Source organism: Dufourea novaeangliae, unplaced genomic scaffold, assembly GCF_001272555.1.
Source record: "Dufourea novaeangliae isolate 0120121106 unplaced genomic scaffold, ASM127255v1 scaffold16, whole genome shotgun sequence".
Lineage (NCBI taxonomy): Eukaryota > Metazoa > Arthropoda > Insecta > Hymenoptera > Halictidae > Dufourea > Dufourea novaeangliae.
The window spans coordinates 3,771,611-3,790,357 of record NW_015373891.1 but is presented as its reverse complement, the minus strand read 5'-3'; the positions used below and the strand labels follow the sequence as shown (position 1 = coordinate 3,790,357).

The window sequence follows — 18,747 nt, the reverse complement described above, 5'->3', positions numbered from 1 at the left end:
CTTTTCGTAAACTTGAATTGTATTCGATCGATGGTTAGAATAAATCTTATACAATATTTCTTTTTAACATTTCATTAATGTGTTTTATAGAAAGCGGTCAGAGTATTGAATAAAGTATTCAGTTCATTATTATTCTGCCTGTAACAAAATGTCAGCACAATAAATTCAGTTCACCTCGTTGTTACTCGTGGAAATAGCCATAGAAACCTTCTAACAACGAACAACTTACAGAAACTCAGACAATTGATAACAGAATGCACTGTAATTGAACTAAAGTAATAACATTTTTTCGTTTGACGCCTCGTTTTCGACAAAATTGTGTTCGAATATTCATCTAAAACGTGTGTACTCGTGTTTGCAACAAGTAGAAACGCCCTGCAATGAACAGACAAATTCTCAATTTTAATGATCTCGAAAACGGGGCGTCAAACGAAAAGAATCTACTCCTTCTTTTCGATTTATTCTTACATACATATAGAATCACCCCCTGCCCGGTTGTTCCATCCGCTCGACCACACCCTGTATATTCTAAAACAGACTTCAAAGCTACATAGAATCCAATATATTAAGGCTTTAAGTTGATGTTGCTAAATAATAAAAACATAAAGTATCACAAAAATGGTAACTTTTTTGTTTACTACTATAACTAAATATACCTTTGGACAAAAAACACAGCAATTCCTAGATTTGGGTAAAAATAATCCTTGTACAAGGGTTAATACATTGAAGTGATACAATTTTATCCAAAGCAATCAGAGTACCGAATCAAAAAAATCTACGTCAATATTAATTCTGTCTTTAACAAAAGATCATCCGAACAACTTACATATGTTCACCTAACCCATACCCTCAAGGATAGTCAAAGAAAGGTACCTTTTAAGATCGAACATCTTGCACAAACCCGAGCTCTCGAGAGGGGGGCGCGTCAGGCAAGGATGATCCAGCTTCAAAATATTTTCCCCTAGAAACACTGGCCCGTTACCCAGTTCTGGAAAGAGGTTGTGCATTTGCTCGATACTTTTCTCGACGTCGGAAATGCCTCCCGACCGCGTTCCATTTTCCGTCCTGTTTCGTCGGCCACGACGAACACGGGACAGCGAGGCCGCGACGCGTGGATCCATCGAACGAGCTTCTTCGGAAGAGGCTCTTTCGCGCAAAAACCGCGGAGAAAGTGGATACCTCTTTGTCGAGGGAGAGGAAACGCGTGTGTCGCGTGTTTGACACTCGACCGAGCGAACGGTCCACGGAGAACCGGAAGAGAAGCAAAGAGAGGGTCCCTCTGTCCCGGACCTTTTACGGATTCAGAATTGTCGCTTCGACTGAATTTGCCTCGGTATCGAGCACGAACATCGTATCTTTTTATAGGAGAAATACAAGGAGCATCCGGGATTGATTCGATAAAACGGTGACTCGGATAGAAAATTTTATTTTTATTTCAGATCTGATACGATTCAGTAATCGATTTATTAGATATTGTCGATTTTTCTGTAACTTTGCTGAATTGTTTATGGGATCAACCTAAGAATTTTTGCCGTGCTTGTTTGATACTGTTTTTAGAATTTAACGGAGAAATCATCCTTTTTAGCCGAAGTGTCCCTTATTACTTATTCGGCTGAAAACTGCAAAAGTTATTGAAAATCAGGTTAGATAAATTTTATACTGTATTAAGAACTGCATAAGAAGTATTAAGGACAGGGAAAGAACTCCTTAACACATTCAGTACCGGATGCAACCTTAACTGTGTAACCATTTATATGTATACGTAGAGTACCGTGGCTGACTAAGGTCGAATAAGAACTACGCTAATAAGCTGTTCTTCATAATTTAAATCACCCCAGAGCTTTAAATCCCCTCCCCAGGCGGCTGGTACTGAATATGTTAGGAAGTTAATATTTCAGAATTTAAGTAGAGTGTATCCGAATCTGACATCTAATAAAAATATCATTCCCATATTTAACCTTCCTCTCTAATCGACTCAATTTTGCAGTCAGCTCCTTAACCCACTGACGAGTTTTAAGCTTCTTGCGTGGCTACCGCCATGTTTCAATAAAACTATTATATTAATAGATTGCTTCTGAATTATAATAACGCGAAGTACTAACTTGGTGAAATCAAATTATTATTTTTCCTAAACAACCTATATAACTGAGAAAATATATATATATATTCTGAATAGAAGAAGATCTGGTTTAAGTACAGGTTAGGGTCTAAATTTGAGCTAGTTGAATGTCATGGTAGGTACTTCGCCCTCGTGGGAATAGACTCAAACTACGGCACAAGAACAAAAGAAGCTTATTTTAACTCCATAATAAAGCAAACATGTTTCAGCTACACTGAAATATTACTTCTTAAAATTCTTCAACAGGTTTGGTAATAGGTCCTGAAGTAAAAGTGGTAGCCTATATTCAGACCACCGCCTCAAGTGCCAATAATGGCAGATAAACCACATGGCGTACTGTTACGCTTACGGTCGTCAGTGGGTTAATACATTCACCTGACTCAGTTCACACCCATAACCTAATTGTACATTAAAACAACAGTCACCCTTGACCGACACCGTCTGAACTAAAAGCTCAGTGTCTCTCACGGTTGACCGCCACAACAACAAACGCGTTAACACTTTGGCTGTAAGCCGCTCAAAAGCAGAGTACCATTTGCGTAGAGTGGCCAACTAGTAACTAGCCTTCAGAATAGATCAAACATTTCCGCTCACCTAAATGAAATGAAAACGCCCTAAGGCGTTGTCCTCGGTTGCAATCACTGAACAATGGACGTCGAACGCCTTTATGCACGATTATCACAGGTCGAAGACTTTCATTGGTCACCCATGAACCCTGTGCACGCAGTTAAAGGGTTAACAAATTAATGCTCCCATCCCGTGACCGCATCGCCTCGACCCATTAGTCACCCAGTTTCTCAGTTAATAGCCCCAGTCAGTTAATTCTCCATTGACTCGTGAAACCACTCGATCCTCGAGGCGGTATCGGGCCCGGCGAATTCACGAAATACATTTTGACGCAGTTCCAAGCGCCCCGCCGCAGAACGTCGCTTGTGCCGCGCTGAACGGCCTGAACATTCAGGTGACCTGGAAACCGCCGCCTTCGGACAAAGTTCACGGGGTCGTGCAGGGCTACAAGTTGCTGTACGAGGCGGCCAGCGCTGTGCTGGAGCATCAGGCGGGACGGGAGACGAAGATCAGCCATGCGTTGAGCACGGTGCTACACGGACTTAGCCCGTACACCAATTACACGGTGCAGGTGTTGGCGTACACCAGGGCCGGGGACGGCGTCACCAGCAGCCCGGTATCCTGCACCACCGAAGAAACTGGTAAACTATGGACGATATCGCGGGGTACTGTCTGCCGTGGACACTCGTGTGGACCGGAAGTAAATTTCACGACGCGTCGCGCGTAGGCCAACAGTTTGCCTACCCTCCTGCCCATTCTCCACCCCTCCTTGCTTTACGACGGACCGTGCTGTTGATGCCTCGATAGACCAATATGTTCCGGCGATTGTTTGCCATGGGTACCGTGGTTCCTGCCCAGAGACATCGCGAATGGGGAGTTTTCTCTCGCGGGAGAGGAACCGCTATCGGGTTATTGAAATTTTAATGGGATGATGGTGTTAACGGCGACGGCAGTGGAATATTAAAATTACTGACTACGGTCGCTCTAGGCTTTTATTAGGGAATTAATGTATCGATTATTATCGGTTATGGTGTGCTGGCGAGGAAGTGTTTCCATTGGACTCTTGATCTTTTGATGTTTTTGGTGGTGTCTGCATTAGGAGTGTATTATTTGTGTTGGCTGTTTCTGGTGTAGAGTAGAATGGGAATAGTTATCAACACTTTCTGACAGGAATTATTTCTTTTAAACGAAAAAAGATATTTATGCGCATTGTTCCCTCTTGGATGTTTGAAAAACAGGAAAATCAGAAGAAATGAAAAAAAATTGTTCATTCATATATGATACGAATGGTTGGAGGGGGCTAATTTTATGCATTTATCGTAAATGTAAATACACAAAAACATTAAATTGTACAAAATTTTCGGAAAGGTTAATATAAATTTCACTTCATTTTGAACCTAAGGAAAATCTTTAATATAAGAGACAAATCTCCGGCATTGACGTGAATTCAGTAAATTCATCTACAGAAATCTGAATTTTCATAAACATCTGCGGTCTAGTTATTAATGATTGACAGGAAGTGAAATTAAATAGAAGGAAAACGATAATTTGGTTATACCTTTTTTAATACATTATTATACTATGCCTGAAAGGATTATGTGGGGGTGCATAAAATCCGCAGTTTGCTAATGAATATTTCAATTTCCTCCAAAAAGATCATATTTATGTTACTTTATTTAAGAATTTAACTTAATTAATTTTGCTTCTTATTAGCACATAGATCGACACTCGAGGTATTGCTGCCTTCGCCAATTAAAAGCGAATTACAGAGTAAAATTGAAGAGTACCGTGAAGCAAATAGCTAAAGTTTCCATTTCTTGAAAAATAATATACTTTTCATATCGAGTGGACTTGTCTTCCTCGAAAGCAGTGAAAATAATCACTTAGTAGAAACAATTGTCTATACGGGGTTTGAATCTCCCATTATAAGTAGCCTGCAGATATTTATGAATTCATATGGTAAACTAAACACTTTAATATCATTTAACACTATTTATATTTCATTATTAACTGAATAAACTCCTACTACAACAATTATAATACTCTCTAACTTTCATGTTTATAAATTACTATCTAGATCACGAATTCGCATAAACATCTAACTACAAATACCAAAAGTCAGAACCTGCAGAATCTCAAAGAAGATTCTCCTCCACCCGTGGGTGTTAAGTACAGTATTAAAATTCATCATCTGTGTACGCAGAAGCCTGAAAGCGAACTCTGGCAAGTAATTAAACAGAGAAACCAGTATCACCGGCTCACCGTTGTCGATGATTCGAGTTTATTATTCACGACGCCACATTTACATTTCCACAATGTGAAACGACTAACCGTCCGACGTTTACACTCGCGCGGGGTGGGAGGGTCTGCTTTAAATTTCTGTTGCAACAGAGGCCACTTTCCAGTCGAAATTCCATAGAGGGGACAGGGGCGGTTAGGGGAGAAACGGGAACTAAAAGAGAGTCAATGACAGAAACTTTAACGCGCCTTTGAAGTAACATTATACCCGCCTCTGTATCCGCCGTTTTACCGGGCCGCTCCTGTGGAAACTCCAGCGCGGTAAGCCGGTTTTCCATTAAACGCAGCTGCAACCCGACGCCGAAACTCCGCGAAATGGGTCGCGAATAATTGTATCGTTATCGCGAAATTCATAATAACCCCCCGCAGCGACGGCGTTTCGTTGCCGGCCCGTAATCGAAATTCCGTGTATCACAAAGAAAGACTTGGACCAACAGGGTAAAGGGAGGCGCACGCCTGTTTGTCAACCGTGGAAATTTACCAAACCCTCTGCTTTTGTTCCGAATTATACCTATATGTATATATGTATATAAATTCAGTCGTTGACGGTTCATTTGCGCCTTGTGCGCCCGACAGCAACGATATACACGGTGATCCTTTACGCGCGTACCGATATTTCGAAGGCTGAACGTGCTAGACGTGAATTGGAGAATGATGTCGAGGAGTAATTTAATTGCACGGGATATTAGAGGCTTGACGTATCGGTTTTTATCGATACCGACAGGGATAAATTGATGCTTGACCACGGTGGAAGTTTATTTTTCAATAAAGTATTTACAGTGCTTCGCGAGTTGCTTGTTTCTCTGGTACTGTGAGATCGATCTTTCAAAATGGAACGTTTTGGAAAGTTTGTTTCTGGTTAGCTTTGTTGGGTGAGTCGGAAAAAATTTCTTGGTGTTGATTTCTCATTTCTTGTCGTATTTGTTTGAGGATTGCACAAGAAATATTTAATTGTTTCCGTAGTTTCTGTAAAGTATACAGGGTATAAAGGTCTTAGACCCTTTAAGAAAAGGGTCTAAGACTTTAGGTGCTTCAATATTTACCGAATGAAGTAAAAAATGTCTAATCAACATTCGTCGTAAAATCAATTCTTTCAAAGGAAAATATAAAATTTGTTTTAACATTTGTTATAGATTTTCCGCATATTTTCCTTCCATTGACATACATTTTCAATTGTTCCTTCCGTACCTCGTATTGTGTCCTGTCATACACTCTTGAATTAATTTTCCTCAACCAATTTTTGTGTGTGCATTCAATATGTTGCGACAAAACTCACTAAGAATATTGAACGTTCCTACATATGAAAATTAATTTTACACCAGAAGGGTTGATTTTAGGATTTATGTTGATTAGACATTTTATACTCCACTTGGTGAGTACTATAAGCCCCGAAGTCTTAGGCCCTTTTTTTGAACGTCATGTATAGTTATGTGTTAATTTGTTTGCTACTTCAATTCATATTTCCTAGGTTCCATTATCTTTTCAATACGAACCATCGAGTTTCTCCAAGATTCCGTATTTCCCAAGATCCGATTTTCCGAAATTTCGCGAACAATGCGGCGACGAACTTCCGGTAAGAGGTTCCTCCCTACGGAGGCTCGAAATCGGTCCTCTCCACCGTACCTCTCGATCGATTGCAGTATTGTCTCGTTATACGTTGCCCCGATATACCTTGGTTGTTTTCCTCCAATATTAGAAAGAAAGTGGATAAAAATAAAAAAAGAAAGGATAATTTTAATGACTTTAAAGGACGGTAAATAAAAAAATATTGGAAGAATGTAATTATAGTAATTAAAAAACGTATAAGGGAAATGGTGCTAAGAATTTTCTATCATGAGATAGGAAAAGATACACTGAAGTTTTAAATTGGTGAAAAATAAACGGCCATTTATTTTCCCCCAACCTAAAACTGACTACAGATCTCCTACTAACAACGGAACTTCCCTAACCCGAAAGTTCTTTTGAAACTTCAGACAATTTTTCCAGCTACTTCCTGATTCTTCCAGTGCAAACACAAACCTACAAAGTTTCGAAACAAGGTCGTAATTTTTAGATTATCGAAGTCCCACTGTTAGCTAATTAAGAAAACGCAAAGATACGGCTGAAAATTTTTTCCCAGTATTATCCAATCACTCTGTAAGACGAGAGGATACCCTACCGACGATGAAAACATTTCCGTTCCACCCGCCCCATTCTCCTCTAGAATTTAAAGTCGTATGACCGGCGTTACCGGTGTCGTTTCTGATCGTAGTTCCGGACGCACCGGAGCGTGTGAAGGCCGTAACCAGCAACGAGGACGCAGTGGTGATATCCTGGCTGCCGCCTCGTCGGCCGAACGGCATCCTCACCCAGTACACCGTTTACATTCGCGTGTTGGACCAGGGCCAGGAGGTGAAGATCACTAAGAGCATGCTGCCTGCGCAGAGTCTGCACCACGAGGCGACTGGCCTGAAGCTGCGCGAGTCCTACGAAGCCTGGGTTACAGCCTCGACCAAAGTGGGGCAAGGACCTAGCACCCCGGTCATCAAACTTCAGCTGAGCAATACCGGTGAGCAAAGGCGCGACTGCATCGCGAAACGTTCGAAAGCGTTCATTCCAGTCTGGATCCTGTTCCCAGTAGAACTAATTTGAGTCTAACATCGAAAATCGAGTCAATGAACCGTAAAGTTTAATGAAAAATTCTCGACACGAATCCCTGAAAACCTCTATACTATCATCCTACCGTAATTGTCTCTTCTATACTTTTTTTCACTCGAAATTTGATACGTTAATTTTGGCGATTTTTCGCGACATTATCCAACGTTCGAATGTAGTCGACTCGTTCGGTATACATGGGATGTTTAATCGGGGTTTCTTTAACCGATCCCTCGCCTTCAAGTCTGACGAAATTCGAGGGGTCTTTCGACATCGGGCTTGGAAGCTAACAGGAGAATCGGAGCCAAGTTTCCGATTACCTTTCCTCTTCCGAGGACGAAATTATGTATTTTAATCGCGACTCCGTGAAAGTTTTCACCCCCATCCCTTCTCCCTCCGACCCACCTACGAGGAAAGTATCGCAGGGTTATTGAAACAGTCGCAAGGAATCCGCGAGCTATAGTCGTACTAGGGTTCTACCCTGGAAAAATCCCTGGTCGTAGCTTCGCCTTGGAGCTCTTGCGGGGATAGTGGCTAGTGGCGGGGGGGGGTGGGTAAAATGGGGTGAACTTTCGGAACTGAACTCAAACACGGATCACGGCTCGAGGAAGTTTAACGAAGAGCAAGGATAACCGGGACTTTTAATTAGTTCCAGCAGCTATAATATCGTTCGGAGTGCCACTCGTGGTGCCGTGGAGGTTGGACGTCAATATGGCTTGTCTCGCCGTTGGTAATCCGCGGCCGACAGTGGAATGGCGTCGCGGCGACGTCAAACTGCAAAAGTAAGTGACGACAGGATGTGAACGATGGGTAAGGAGATGGGGAAGGGTGGGGGGGGGAGATGATGTCTGATCGTGGATGTTCCGCAGATCCGACGTTGGATCGGACAACGCGCTGTCTCTGAGAAACGTGCAGAGGACTCACGAGGGAAACTATTCCTGCCACGCGAAGAATCCCCTCGGATCGGACGAGATCGCGTACACCCTGCAAGTTCAAGGTATGCAGAGTGGGAAGAACAGTGGGTGCTTTTGAGGAATAGATACAACGCTGATGTTGTAGGAAATACCATTGAATCTGCTTTGATCGACTTATGAGAATATTATTTCGCGTTAATTTCGTGGATCGAATTTTTTTCGTGCTTTTGTGTAATTATGGTAGTTTCTATATTCCAAACTAACAAGGGACCTTCGGTACCCCGAAAATTCCTCATGTTTTAAAAGTCCACAGTTATGTAGGGGACCGTAATGGCAGCATCAAGCAATTTTTTTTTATTCTAACATTGTTGAATGAAAATGTTAGACTGAATTTTAAATGAAATTTCATTTTAAATGAACTAAAATGAAACGAATGAAACCAACTCGTGAAATAGTTGAACAGCACGCCTCTCGAGTAGAATAACCCGTCGCGTCAGATTTATTTCAGGCGTTTTTCGCCCGTACTTCAACAATTAACAACCCGAAAACGAAGCTTCGATCTCAGTTTCGTCATTCTTAATTTTCCCCTTCGAAATGTGGAATCCATTCTGTGAAAGTGTCCCACCTGCTTACTAACATCCTGTATATTTATATTTGTACCTCCAAATTGTCAGCTCTATTTCACCGAGTTCGAGACACTTTCCCATGTACCCTCTCTCATCCACCAATTTTTCAACACAGCTCGTTCGTCGCACCTTTGACATTTGAGAGCTCGTGTGTCACTTCCGCAAGCGCCTTCACGTACGTAACATAATTCGCGAAAGACAGACAATTCCGGAATGATAACCGCGAAGGAATCAGGTCGTCGGCCTAAATTCCAACGATTTTTTTGTCAAAAGCGACTCCTCGTCGTCGAGTCCCGCTATCGCTGTGAAACTTTCTCCCCTCGCGCCGCGATATTACGCGGTGACAATGACGGGTGGAATGGGTCTGTGACAGGAAAAAGCTCGTCACCAGCCACGGGGTTCGTTAAAAGTTACTCTAAACTATTTTCCGTCCCGATACTCGTCCCATTATTCTCCCCCGGCGAATAATTCGAACGAACGTAAGGAATGTTGGTGAACGCGTTTCGCGGTAGATACTTCGTTATATGAAATGTCACGCGCGTTTACATGAACGAACGACCGCGGGACGTCTGTTGCAACATCGACGCGATCCCACGTGTGCATACGTGACTGCCGGCTGATCGAGGAAAATCCGAAGAAATATGCGTCTTTCGATGTCCCCCATTTTTCAGCGTTCTGATTTTCCTTTGGGTTGAAAATCACAACCGGTTTCGAAAATCTGAACAGCGAACAGGGGATTCGTTGGTTCAGAATTACAAATGGTTTTGGTAATTTTAAGAAGAATATCGGAGTTGTTCGTTTCTGGAAATTATTTTTGCATATCTTCGTTTATGAGTCTTTGATTTGGTAATAGATGGATGAGGAATAAGTGACTGAATGTTGGAAGCTGATTCTACTTGCTTTGAGAGTAGAAAAGGTGGCACGGTTTTATTTCAGCTAGAAGTTCTTCGAGAACACTTCAGAAGTTTGTAGAGGCAAATAATCTTATCATTTCCTTTGTGTATCAGTACACAGCGAGAAAGAAAATTACTCTACAGTTTGTTTCGCACAAAACAAGGAACAGCATTTGCTTTAAGGTGAAACTCTTTGGAAGTTACAAAGCACTTTTATGAAGTACTATTGTAACCGAAGTGTTTCGTGTTCGCTATCTTCAATGGAAAGTGTTTCTGGATTTCTTTTGTCGTCCTTATGATAAGTCAAATGATCTTCAACGTTTTGTTAGTGAAATTTTGCTCCGATAGATATTCCTAGGACCGTAATTTGATCACCAATAGATAATTTACCTCTTGACCAAAGGGTATTGGACAATTGTGATCATTTAGGAAACGTTTCAATACGAAATTTCTTCTTCAGCCTAATAATATTACTACACATTAGAACGATGACTAAACTAAGAAGCTTGCTTCTGATACAGTCTGTATAATCTCTTCTATTGCAAGTTTAATTTCATCGGCTTAGGACAATTAACGTGGCTCGAAATTTCCATGTACAGTAGCCCCCATTTAACTGGCGCAGGTTCAGGTCCGCGTTGCGCAGGTATCGATGGAGATAAGTGTTCTAAGGATAGCCGGACTTTGGTCTTCACCCGCTTCTTGATCGTATATTGTCAAATAGAGACAAAGATTCGTAGGATAACATGGACGCAATTGGTATGCATAACTCTGCGTCAATTAAACAGGGAAAGATGCGTCCATTAACCGGGGACTATTGCATTCGTGGTTAAAAGAGGGACCCTTACAAAATATTCCAATTTCAAGCCTTCATCACGAATTTCTAATTTCCGTCTTATTACAACGAAGCTAAAAAAAGTTCCGTCAATACAGTTCCTCCCTCCGACGTTCCAGACCCTGTTAGCGTTTCTCCCGTGATCACAGACAGAAGCGTTGAACACCATTCCGCAAACACTCGAACGATCTTCATCAGTGTCACAAGAGACACCGACGGTCTTCTCCGCGTAGTTGCCCCGTTCAGACCTTGCTCCGCTCATTGTCTCGCACGATTAATCAGGCAACCAGACATTTTCAAACACTCGACCCCCTTGGTCGCCCTAATCGGTAAACTTTGCGCAGTGCCACCGACGCCGCCTACTTTACTGGCGACCGGCACCACAACCGACGCCGTTCAGCTGCAATGGAAGCAGGGGGACAATGGAGGTGCCCCCATAAAGGGATTCCTTCTGGCTTATCGCCGTGAATTCTCCGAATGGGAGGAGGTGATGTTGGACAGGAAAGCGAGTACGCATCTTCTCGAAGGGTTGCAATGTGGGACCAGGTACCAGTTCACCTTGGCGGCGTTCAACAGGATCGGTAGCGGTAGCGCGAGCAAAATCGAGACCGCGAAGACCAACGGAACGAAACCGATACCACCATCGAAGCATCAGCTGATGAAAGTGAACCAGACCTACGTCACGCTGGAGCTGGCGGCCTGGCAGGACGGTGGATGTCCGTTGTTGTACTTCGTTGTGGAGTATAGGAGGCTACCCGGCGATTGGCTGCTGGGTAAGATCGTTGGATGTTTCATTGTTGTACGTTGAGGTAGCTGTAGGGAGATTTAGTTCGATGTAATGAATTCAGGACAGATTACCTGAGGGCTTAACTGCTCAGTACACAACATTATGGCGGTTCTGTATTATACGTACAGCGTGAACGATATAACTCGAGCACCAACGACTAACTCTAATTATTCTTGTTTTTTTTTTTACTGTAGTATATTGTTTACAGGTCATTTTTTTTCAAAGTCTTCAAGGTTACCTTCAGTTTTCTCAAATGGAACTATATTAACCCTCATCCGTCCGTTATTTTCTCAACTTAATAATATGTTCCTTCGCGTCAAATTGACATAGTTGTAAGAAATTAATATAACGAAGAGAGAAGTAGTTAAATTTCCAAATTCGTTGAAATTAAAGTGACGAAACCTTAGGTAAATTTACCTACGCATGACAAAATAACACCATTTTCTAGGAAAAAAATGTGCGGAATCGGCACAACGGACGGATACGGTTTAAGAAACGTTGGATATTATTGACAAATACCATATTCACCTATTTACCGTATGAAACAAACACGTAACTATTCTAACCTAAACTTGACAATACGTTAGAGCAATATCCTCAAATAACGCCAACAACAAGAGCCTATTTGATGAAATTCTCAAATAGTGGTCATGTTTGTACTGGTAAGTTAAGAATGGGGGTCAGTAAATCAGCGGGGGTAATGGATATTCATTCCAATTAATCTTTCGTGAACCATAATTCGGTTCCAGTGTCGAACAACGTTCCGCCGCAATCCAGATTTCCGATCGTCGACCTGGAAAGCGGCACCAAATACGAGCTTCGCGTGACGGCGTACAACAACGCCGGTTCCACGCAGGCCGAATACCTGTTCGGCACGTTGTCCCCGAACACTGGTAATCGAATGCATAACGAGCCTCCGCCGGAAACCGAGGAGTCCTCCCTGTTTTTCGACGCGCACGTGCTGGCGCCCAGCGTGATTTCGCTTTTGACCGTGTTCCTCGCCGTGGCTGGTGTCTGCTTTTGCCTGAAAACACGTAAGTTCCCGATCTATTTATATAATAAACACAGTGGCCTTCGATTAAACCCGTTATTCGGTATACCATTAGAGGCACCAATAAGTAATACATTATTTTTTGTTAAATTATTATACGATATATCCTAAATTAGAAATATTTTCGTAACCTTGCACCGAATTGCAACGATGTAAGTTGTTGGGAAGTCATTACGAATATAAATGAAACAGCTGAAATTCTTGACTTTTGTAGAAACGAATACTGATTTCGTGAAGAAATAGTGGATTACCGAGTGGTAGACCTAATATGTAAAAAATGGAAAGATAAATTCGAAAAGTACAATAGAACTCATTCGTACGAGGACTCATTTTGGAAGAATTCAGTTTTAACAACGTCATTAACATGTCTGTTCATATCATATTGACTGGACTACTTAATTGTCTTATCTATGTTTCACAATAATTTCATATATAGTAATTGTCGGAGAATGGTCAAATCGATATTAATTATATATACCACCCTCATACTTCACAAGTAGAAATAGTGAGCAATGGACAGACAATCTATACCTCCTTCAACGATTCAAGTCAATACCTATAAACAAAGGGAGTTGACGACCATTTAGGTGTGGCAGGGACCGAGCCAATAACTGGGCTTAGCACGTGAATGTTGTGGTCATTTTTACTGTCTCCTTGAACGGACAATAGTCCTGCACACAAGCCTCCCACAAACTTTCATTTTCCATATATACAACTCACTTTTTCCTCCAGAAACACTACATTCTCCAGTCATACCATGATCTCCGCGAACCCTACAAATTTCCCACGACGTACCAATAATTCAGCGTAATCGGAACACGTCTCGTAACTATCTTTACTCTAAACACCTCCAACAAAACGATTTATCACCGAAAGCCATTAAACCAGTCCCACGCGGATCGTCGTACACAGAATTCAGTCGGGCTTCCCAAGTGCAAGTCGGTCAAAGTTCGCAGTGTCGGAAGATCGATCGTCGAGCGAACACGCGCGAACGCTCGATCGCCGGTCGAAATTTCAGTGCGACAAGTCTGAACGATGGAGGGGGGTTTGGATCGAAGTTCCAGGAATCGCACGGTGTCGCCGTTTCGGGGGATTGTGGATGGGATTTCAGCGGTACCGGCAATTTGCATTAAGCCAGAAGGGCGTGCGACGCCTCGTTCGTGCTACTCGTCGTTATTGAGTAGCTAAACGTCGCGGGATTGTACTCCAATTACGAGACCCGCCGCGGGAGGAGAGCCTTCGGAGGGCGTCGAGCCACGAGATATCGCCGGTTAAGAGGCGAAAATTGATACCAGATTTTCGATCTCGTTCTCTATCCTCCTTCCTTCATCCCCCTTTCTCTCCCACTACTTGCTCGTGGCGCGTGCGTTTTTATACCGACGAGTTCTTACCGTGTCGTTCGCGACGTCACCATCAGGCCAATATATCAGCGCGAGATAAATTCGATTAATTAAAAGCCTCGTCGCCGAGAACTCCGCGCAATTATGCTGAGCTACGTTGACACTAATAGGGGCGGCGACTCCAGAGGAATTCGTTGGTACGAGCGTAATGCCACGAAATGCAATCATTTGTGGTTGTCCTGGACTTTTCGATTTGTGTGTTTCGTCGGTTTAGTTTCGTATGGGTATTCGAGGGAGAGTCTTTGAATTTTCATGATCGTTGCACAATTTTCGGCGAAAGAAATTATTTTTATGGGTTTAAGAATGAATATTGCGGTATTTTATATTATACAGGGTGGGTAGAATATACTTCATCTAGAGAACATGTATTTGGCTTTGGATGGATGGACTTGAATTCTCGAAATCACGATGTAAACTTTTGACGATAATATTATTTGGAGTTGAATGTGCTAGTGCATTGTACAGGGTGTTTAACGATACGTGGGACATAGTTCAGCAGTCTAGAAGACACAAAAATAATGAGAAAGTTTATGTAACCGTGTTATATAAGTAGTTAGTTGTACCCATTGTTGCATTCCAGTATTACAGAACTGCTTACCTGAGTGTGAGATGTTCGAAACGCCATCGTCAGCCTGAATCTAATCCTGAAAATAATCAGCATCCATGCTACACAGTTGCTAAATTTTTTTAAAATTCCAAGGAATTACGGAATATTGTATACAACTAGCATAATTTGTTTACTAAAGTCAGTCGAATCTAAAGTAAAAAAATGGTAACGGTTCGGGTACAAGAACAAATAGAATATTTTTTCCTTGTTATAGTATCGTCCAAAGAATATAATCAGTGTAGTTTGTCATCGTTGACTTGAAAATGACGAAGAAATCTCGATTTTTCGAAGGAAACTATGAATGTTAAGCTGCAGTTTCCGCGAAACGGAACTTTAACCGACAAACCCCTGCCTTTGTTCGACGAAATTCTCGTAACAGATTGTCAAAGGCGAGACACGCGTTGAAATTCTCCCAATACCGCAATCTGGAGTCACGTCAAGCTTTGAACGTATAGAAAGCGGTCTGGAACGTGTGCAGTGCTTTCCCAGTCTGGTCTTACCGTGTCAAGAGACGTTAATCTGTGCCTTACGAGTGACGAGGGCGTTAATTATGCAATAAATAAATGACAAAAATTTTAGTATGCAAGCTGCATGAATACAAGTGGAGCGATGTACAGATAAGAATGGTAATCCGAAGACTGCGTATTTTTCACAGTTACAGCATGCACGATTGCTTAACACTCAATATACCAAAATGCTTAATAACTTATAAGGTTTTTTGAAGTCCCAGTAAAGTAAAGAAATTTCTATTTGTATCCAGTCTTTATAAATTAGCCTGTAATCATTTTTCTTTGAATAATAATCCACAGTCTATTGCTCAATTTCTCATTCGTTTCTTACGTTCCTGTTTTTATCTTCTCCATTGATTGCCAATTCTCACTTGTTTTTTCTCAATCTTGTATTCGAGTCATTCCACATCAAGCGGATCATTTTTGTATTCAATATCTGGGATTTCGCTGAAATTGAAACATGTTATAGTTTATGAAAATAAGAAGGGGGGTTTAAGTTATCATTTCACTGGTTGTGACAAAAGAACGTCATCTTTCGATTGTGAATTTCACCCACGCCGTTGGAGGAGTGCCTCACCTTCCGTTTTTAGAGACCGTTCGGCAATGATTCCAGACGCAGAACGAACCGGTCGAGCAAACGATCCGAACTCGCAAACGCAGGCAGCACTGGAAAACAAACACAACATGGAGCAAAGGGAGCAGTACTACGCGACCGTGAGGAAGCCCGGCCAGCAGTCGCCCTGTCGCGAGGTGAGCGCGCTGGAAAGAATTCCCGAATATTCCGAAGACATTTATCCGTACGCCACCTTCCATCTGCCCGAGCAGGATAACCTGTCGGCGAACCCGATGCGACAGGCTTTCTACTACGAACGCAGCGAAACGATGCTGCAAGGCAATCAGGTATTAGCAAGTTCATGTCTGGGACAAAGTGTATACAGCGAAGTGGTCTATCAAAGTTTTCGAGTAATTATGAGAATCGTTTCGACCATTTTGTAATTTAAAGGGCATAACAGAAGAATCCAAACTGTTATGTGAAACACGTGTTGGATTCAGACTAGAGTAATTTAAATCACAATTGGTGAACATACCCAAGCGAGCAAATTCGGTTTCCGCTAGGGAACAAAGTGGCAAAAGAGAAAGACCTCTTACATAGGAATATTTTGTTGCAAAAGATAAGTAATCCCCATATAACACGGTGGTCAAGTTTTACACGCGAATTCGTGTTATACGAAACTACAAACTAGTATGTAGGTACATCCATACAAAATACAGGGTTAATTTTCAAAAACTAACAAAAGTACACTCTTACCTAATTCTTCAACAGTGTTATGGGAGTTCCATTTTCTAGGAAGATCACCGACATAGGTATACTGACTTTGATAGACCGATTATTGTATCCTCAATTGTATCGCTAGTGTCTTTACTACCAAGTGTAATTGCCAGGAAAACAGTTGTCTCTAACGTGAAAACCTTGCAGTGCGACATGGACCAGTACACAAAGGTGCGTGGCAGACCACGTCGCAAGTCGAAGTCGTTCAAGTCAGAATCGGAGGAGTACGACACCCTCGGGTCCGACAGCGACACGGAGGTCGGCACCAGCAGTCGCACCGAGTCCTCGAACCATCTGGACGACTCCGGTCCGGCGTCGATAATGACGCGATCACCGGGGCCGAATTCGATCGGGCAGAGGGAGCAACGACTAGCCCTGGTCCCGAGGCCGGTTCATCATAGTAAGTTAGTATTCGATTTTCTGTGTCGACGCCGCCAACAGCCTTAACAGCATCCGGTCGCCACTAACGACTCACCTTTCTCGCATCAACGTCTCGCGTGCACCTTCCAGATGTGCTGTACCACACGCACGAATCAAGTACATCAACCGAGCCGTCACCAATTTCTGAGAGGAAGACCTTCCCGAGACTCGAGAAGCAAAGGTGAGCTATCGCGTGTGTGAAATTTATGTATGGCATTCAGACATCAAAATCACTTTCAAGGATATTGTTTTATGTTATATAAGATTGTGGACAGTAAACACTCTATGAGAGTTTGAAACTCAGATCCGCTTCGAAACTTTCACGGTGCACCGCGAATCGTTTCAACACCTTACAAATCTATTGTTTGCCCGAAGCTCCACTCTCGGTTACAAAAGCAGGGGGGGATGAATTATGCACTTGCCACGTTCCACGGCCTCCTCTTCCCAGTGGTGGGAATGAAGTAGAAACTCTCACGAGGAACTTCTTATCCAACTCTCATCGAGTCTTTACTGTACTTTCGAGTCTTGATGTCTTATAGATACAATAGGAGTAGTAAGTATAATGAGGTCGGTGGGAATGGATGGAAAGTGATGTGGTGTGGTCCTTACTTTCTGTTGCAACTATAGTATTCCTTGTATCATGCTTAACTTAAACAGTTTTGGTTTCTTAAGAATGTCTAGTCTCTTTTCACTTTGTTATTGCTTTCAGTCATTGAAATTCTTTTTTAGTTCCTTGGATCGTGTTTTGTTAATTTTCACAGCCATTCCTATCCCTCTCACTTCAGCGTACCATGTTCGTCATTTACTATTTTATTTTCTGGTTATACAAGATATATTCTGCATTTGCATTTATATTAAATTCTGGATATAGTATGCTCCATACGCTCGCAAAAGCTTTGATCTCCGGGAGCTACAGGAAGGTTGCCCATGAACTGAGGATAATAAAGGCTTAACTAAATGAGTTATTGATCATCGAAATCTACTGGCCCGATGGCTATTAACATATCCAGAGAATCTTTTCTCTGCAGTTATAACGTTCACTGATATTGTAGTAAGCGACAATACCGAAGGATTCAATACCATCAGATCGGAATCAATATCTAAAAGACCATGAATGGCACCCCATTACAACTCCCATATCTTCTTGGAACAATTACCTCAGAGAATAAAATTAATGTCATTTAACCCCGCATAAAACTAGCTGTAGAGCTGATAAGGCGTTGAGGTAATTTTTCGACAAGTACTTGTCCCTAAAGCCTAAAATAATAATCATACGATGTCAGGCCAAGATAGCCTCAAATCCCTGAATACGATGTCAGGATTCGATGCTCCTTGCAATGTACTTGGTCTCATCAGTATTCACGACTAAAGAATCTGAACTGCACTGGTCCAGACAACAAAATAAATAATCGAAAGCGGTAGAGCACAGCAGCCATCTCTGTTTAGGTTATATGAAATACATAAAAAATGGCTACTGTACTCCACCGCTTAAGTTTATGAAAAAATCCAATTACCGCATAAACTAGGTACTGTGTTCAACCTCACTTTCGAAACTTATAGGAGAAAAAGATATCAACAGATCGGATACCGAACCGGTAGTCGAACCTGGGTCTTTCCGGGCAACAGCTTTGACCAACTTAGCTACCCGACCGTCGACAATTCTCCTTCTGATTTTTCTTCTCCTATTCGGAGCTCCAAACAAAGAAGTCTTTCACGCACTACAGTTTATTATGCGTTGCTCACAAGATGGCAAGAAAAAT

General features: G+C 42.2%; 1 protein-coding gene across 1 annotated transcript in view; it reads left to right on the top strand.

Moving 5' to 3' along the window:
• LOC107187797 (Down syndrome cell adhesion molecule-like protein Dscam2) overlaps positions 1-18,747 on the top strand; it is a 119,286-nt gene that overhangs the window by 99,635 nt on the left and 904 nt on the right. The window contains exons 18-26 of the mRNA XM_015575974.1: positions 3,022-3,327; positions 7,236-7,532; positions 8,268-8,400; positions 8,488-8,615; positions 11,228-11,656; positions 12,420-12,704; positions 15,851-16,137; positions 16,715-16,967; positions 17,078-17,168. Coding sequence (XP_015431460.1) covers positions 3,022-3,327; positions 7,236-7,532; positions 8,268-8,400; positions 8,488-8,615; positions 11,228-11,656; positions 12,420-12,704; positions 15,851-16,137; positions 16,715-16,967; positions 17,078-17,168 — 2,209 coding nt within the window. The remainder of the gene's footprint in view (positions 1-3,021; positions 3,328-7,235; positions 7,533-8,267; positions 8,401-8,487; positions 8,616-11,227; positions 11,657-12,419; positions 12,705-15,850; positions 16,138-16,714; positions 16,968-17,077; positions 17,169-18,747) is intronic.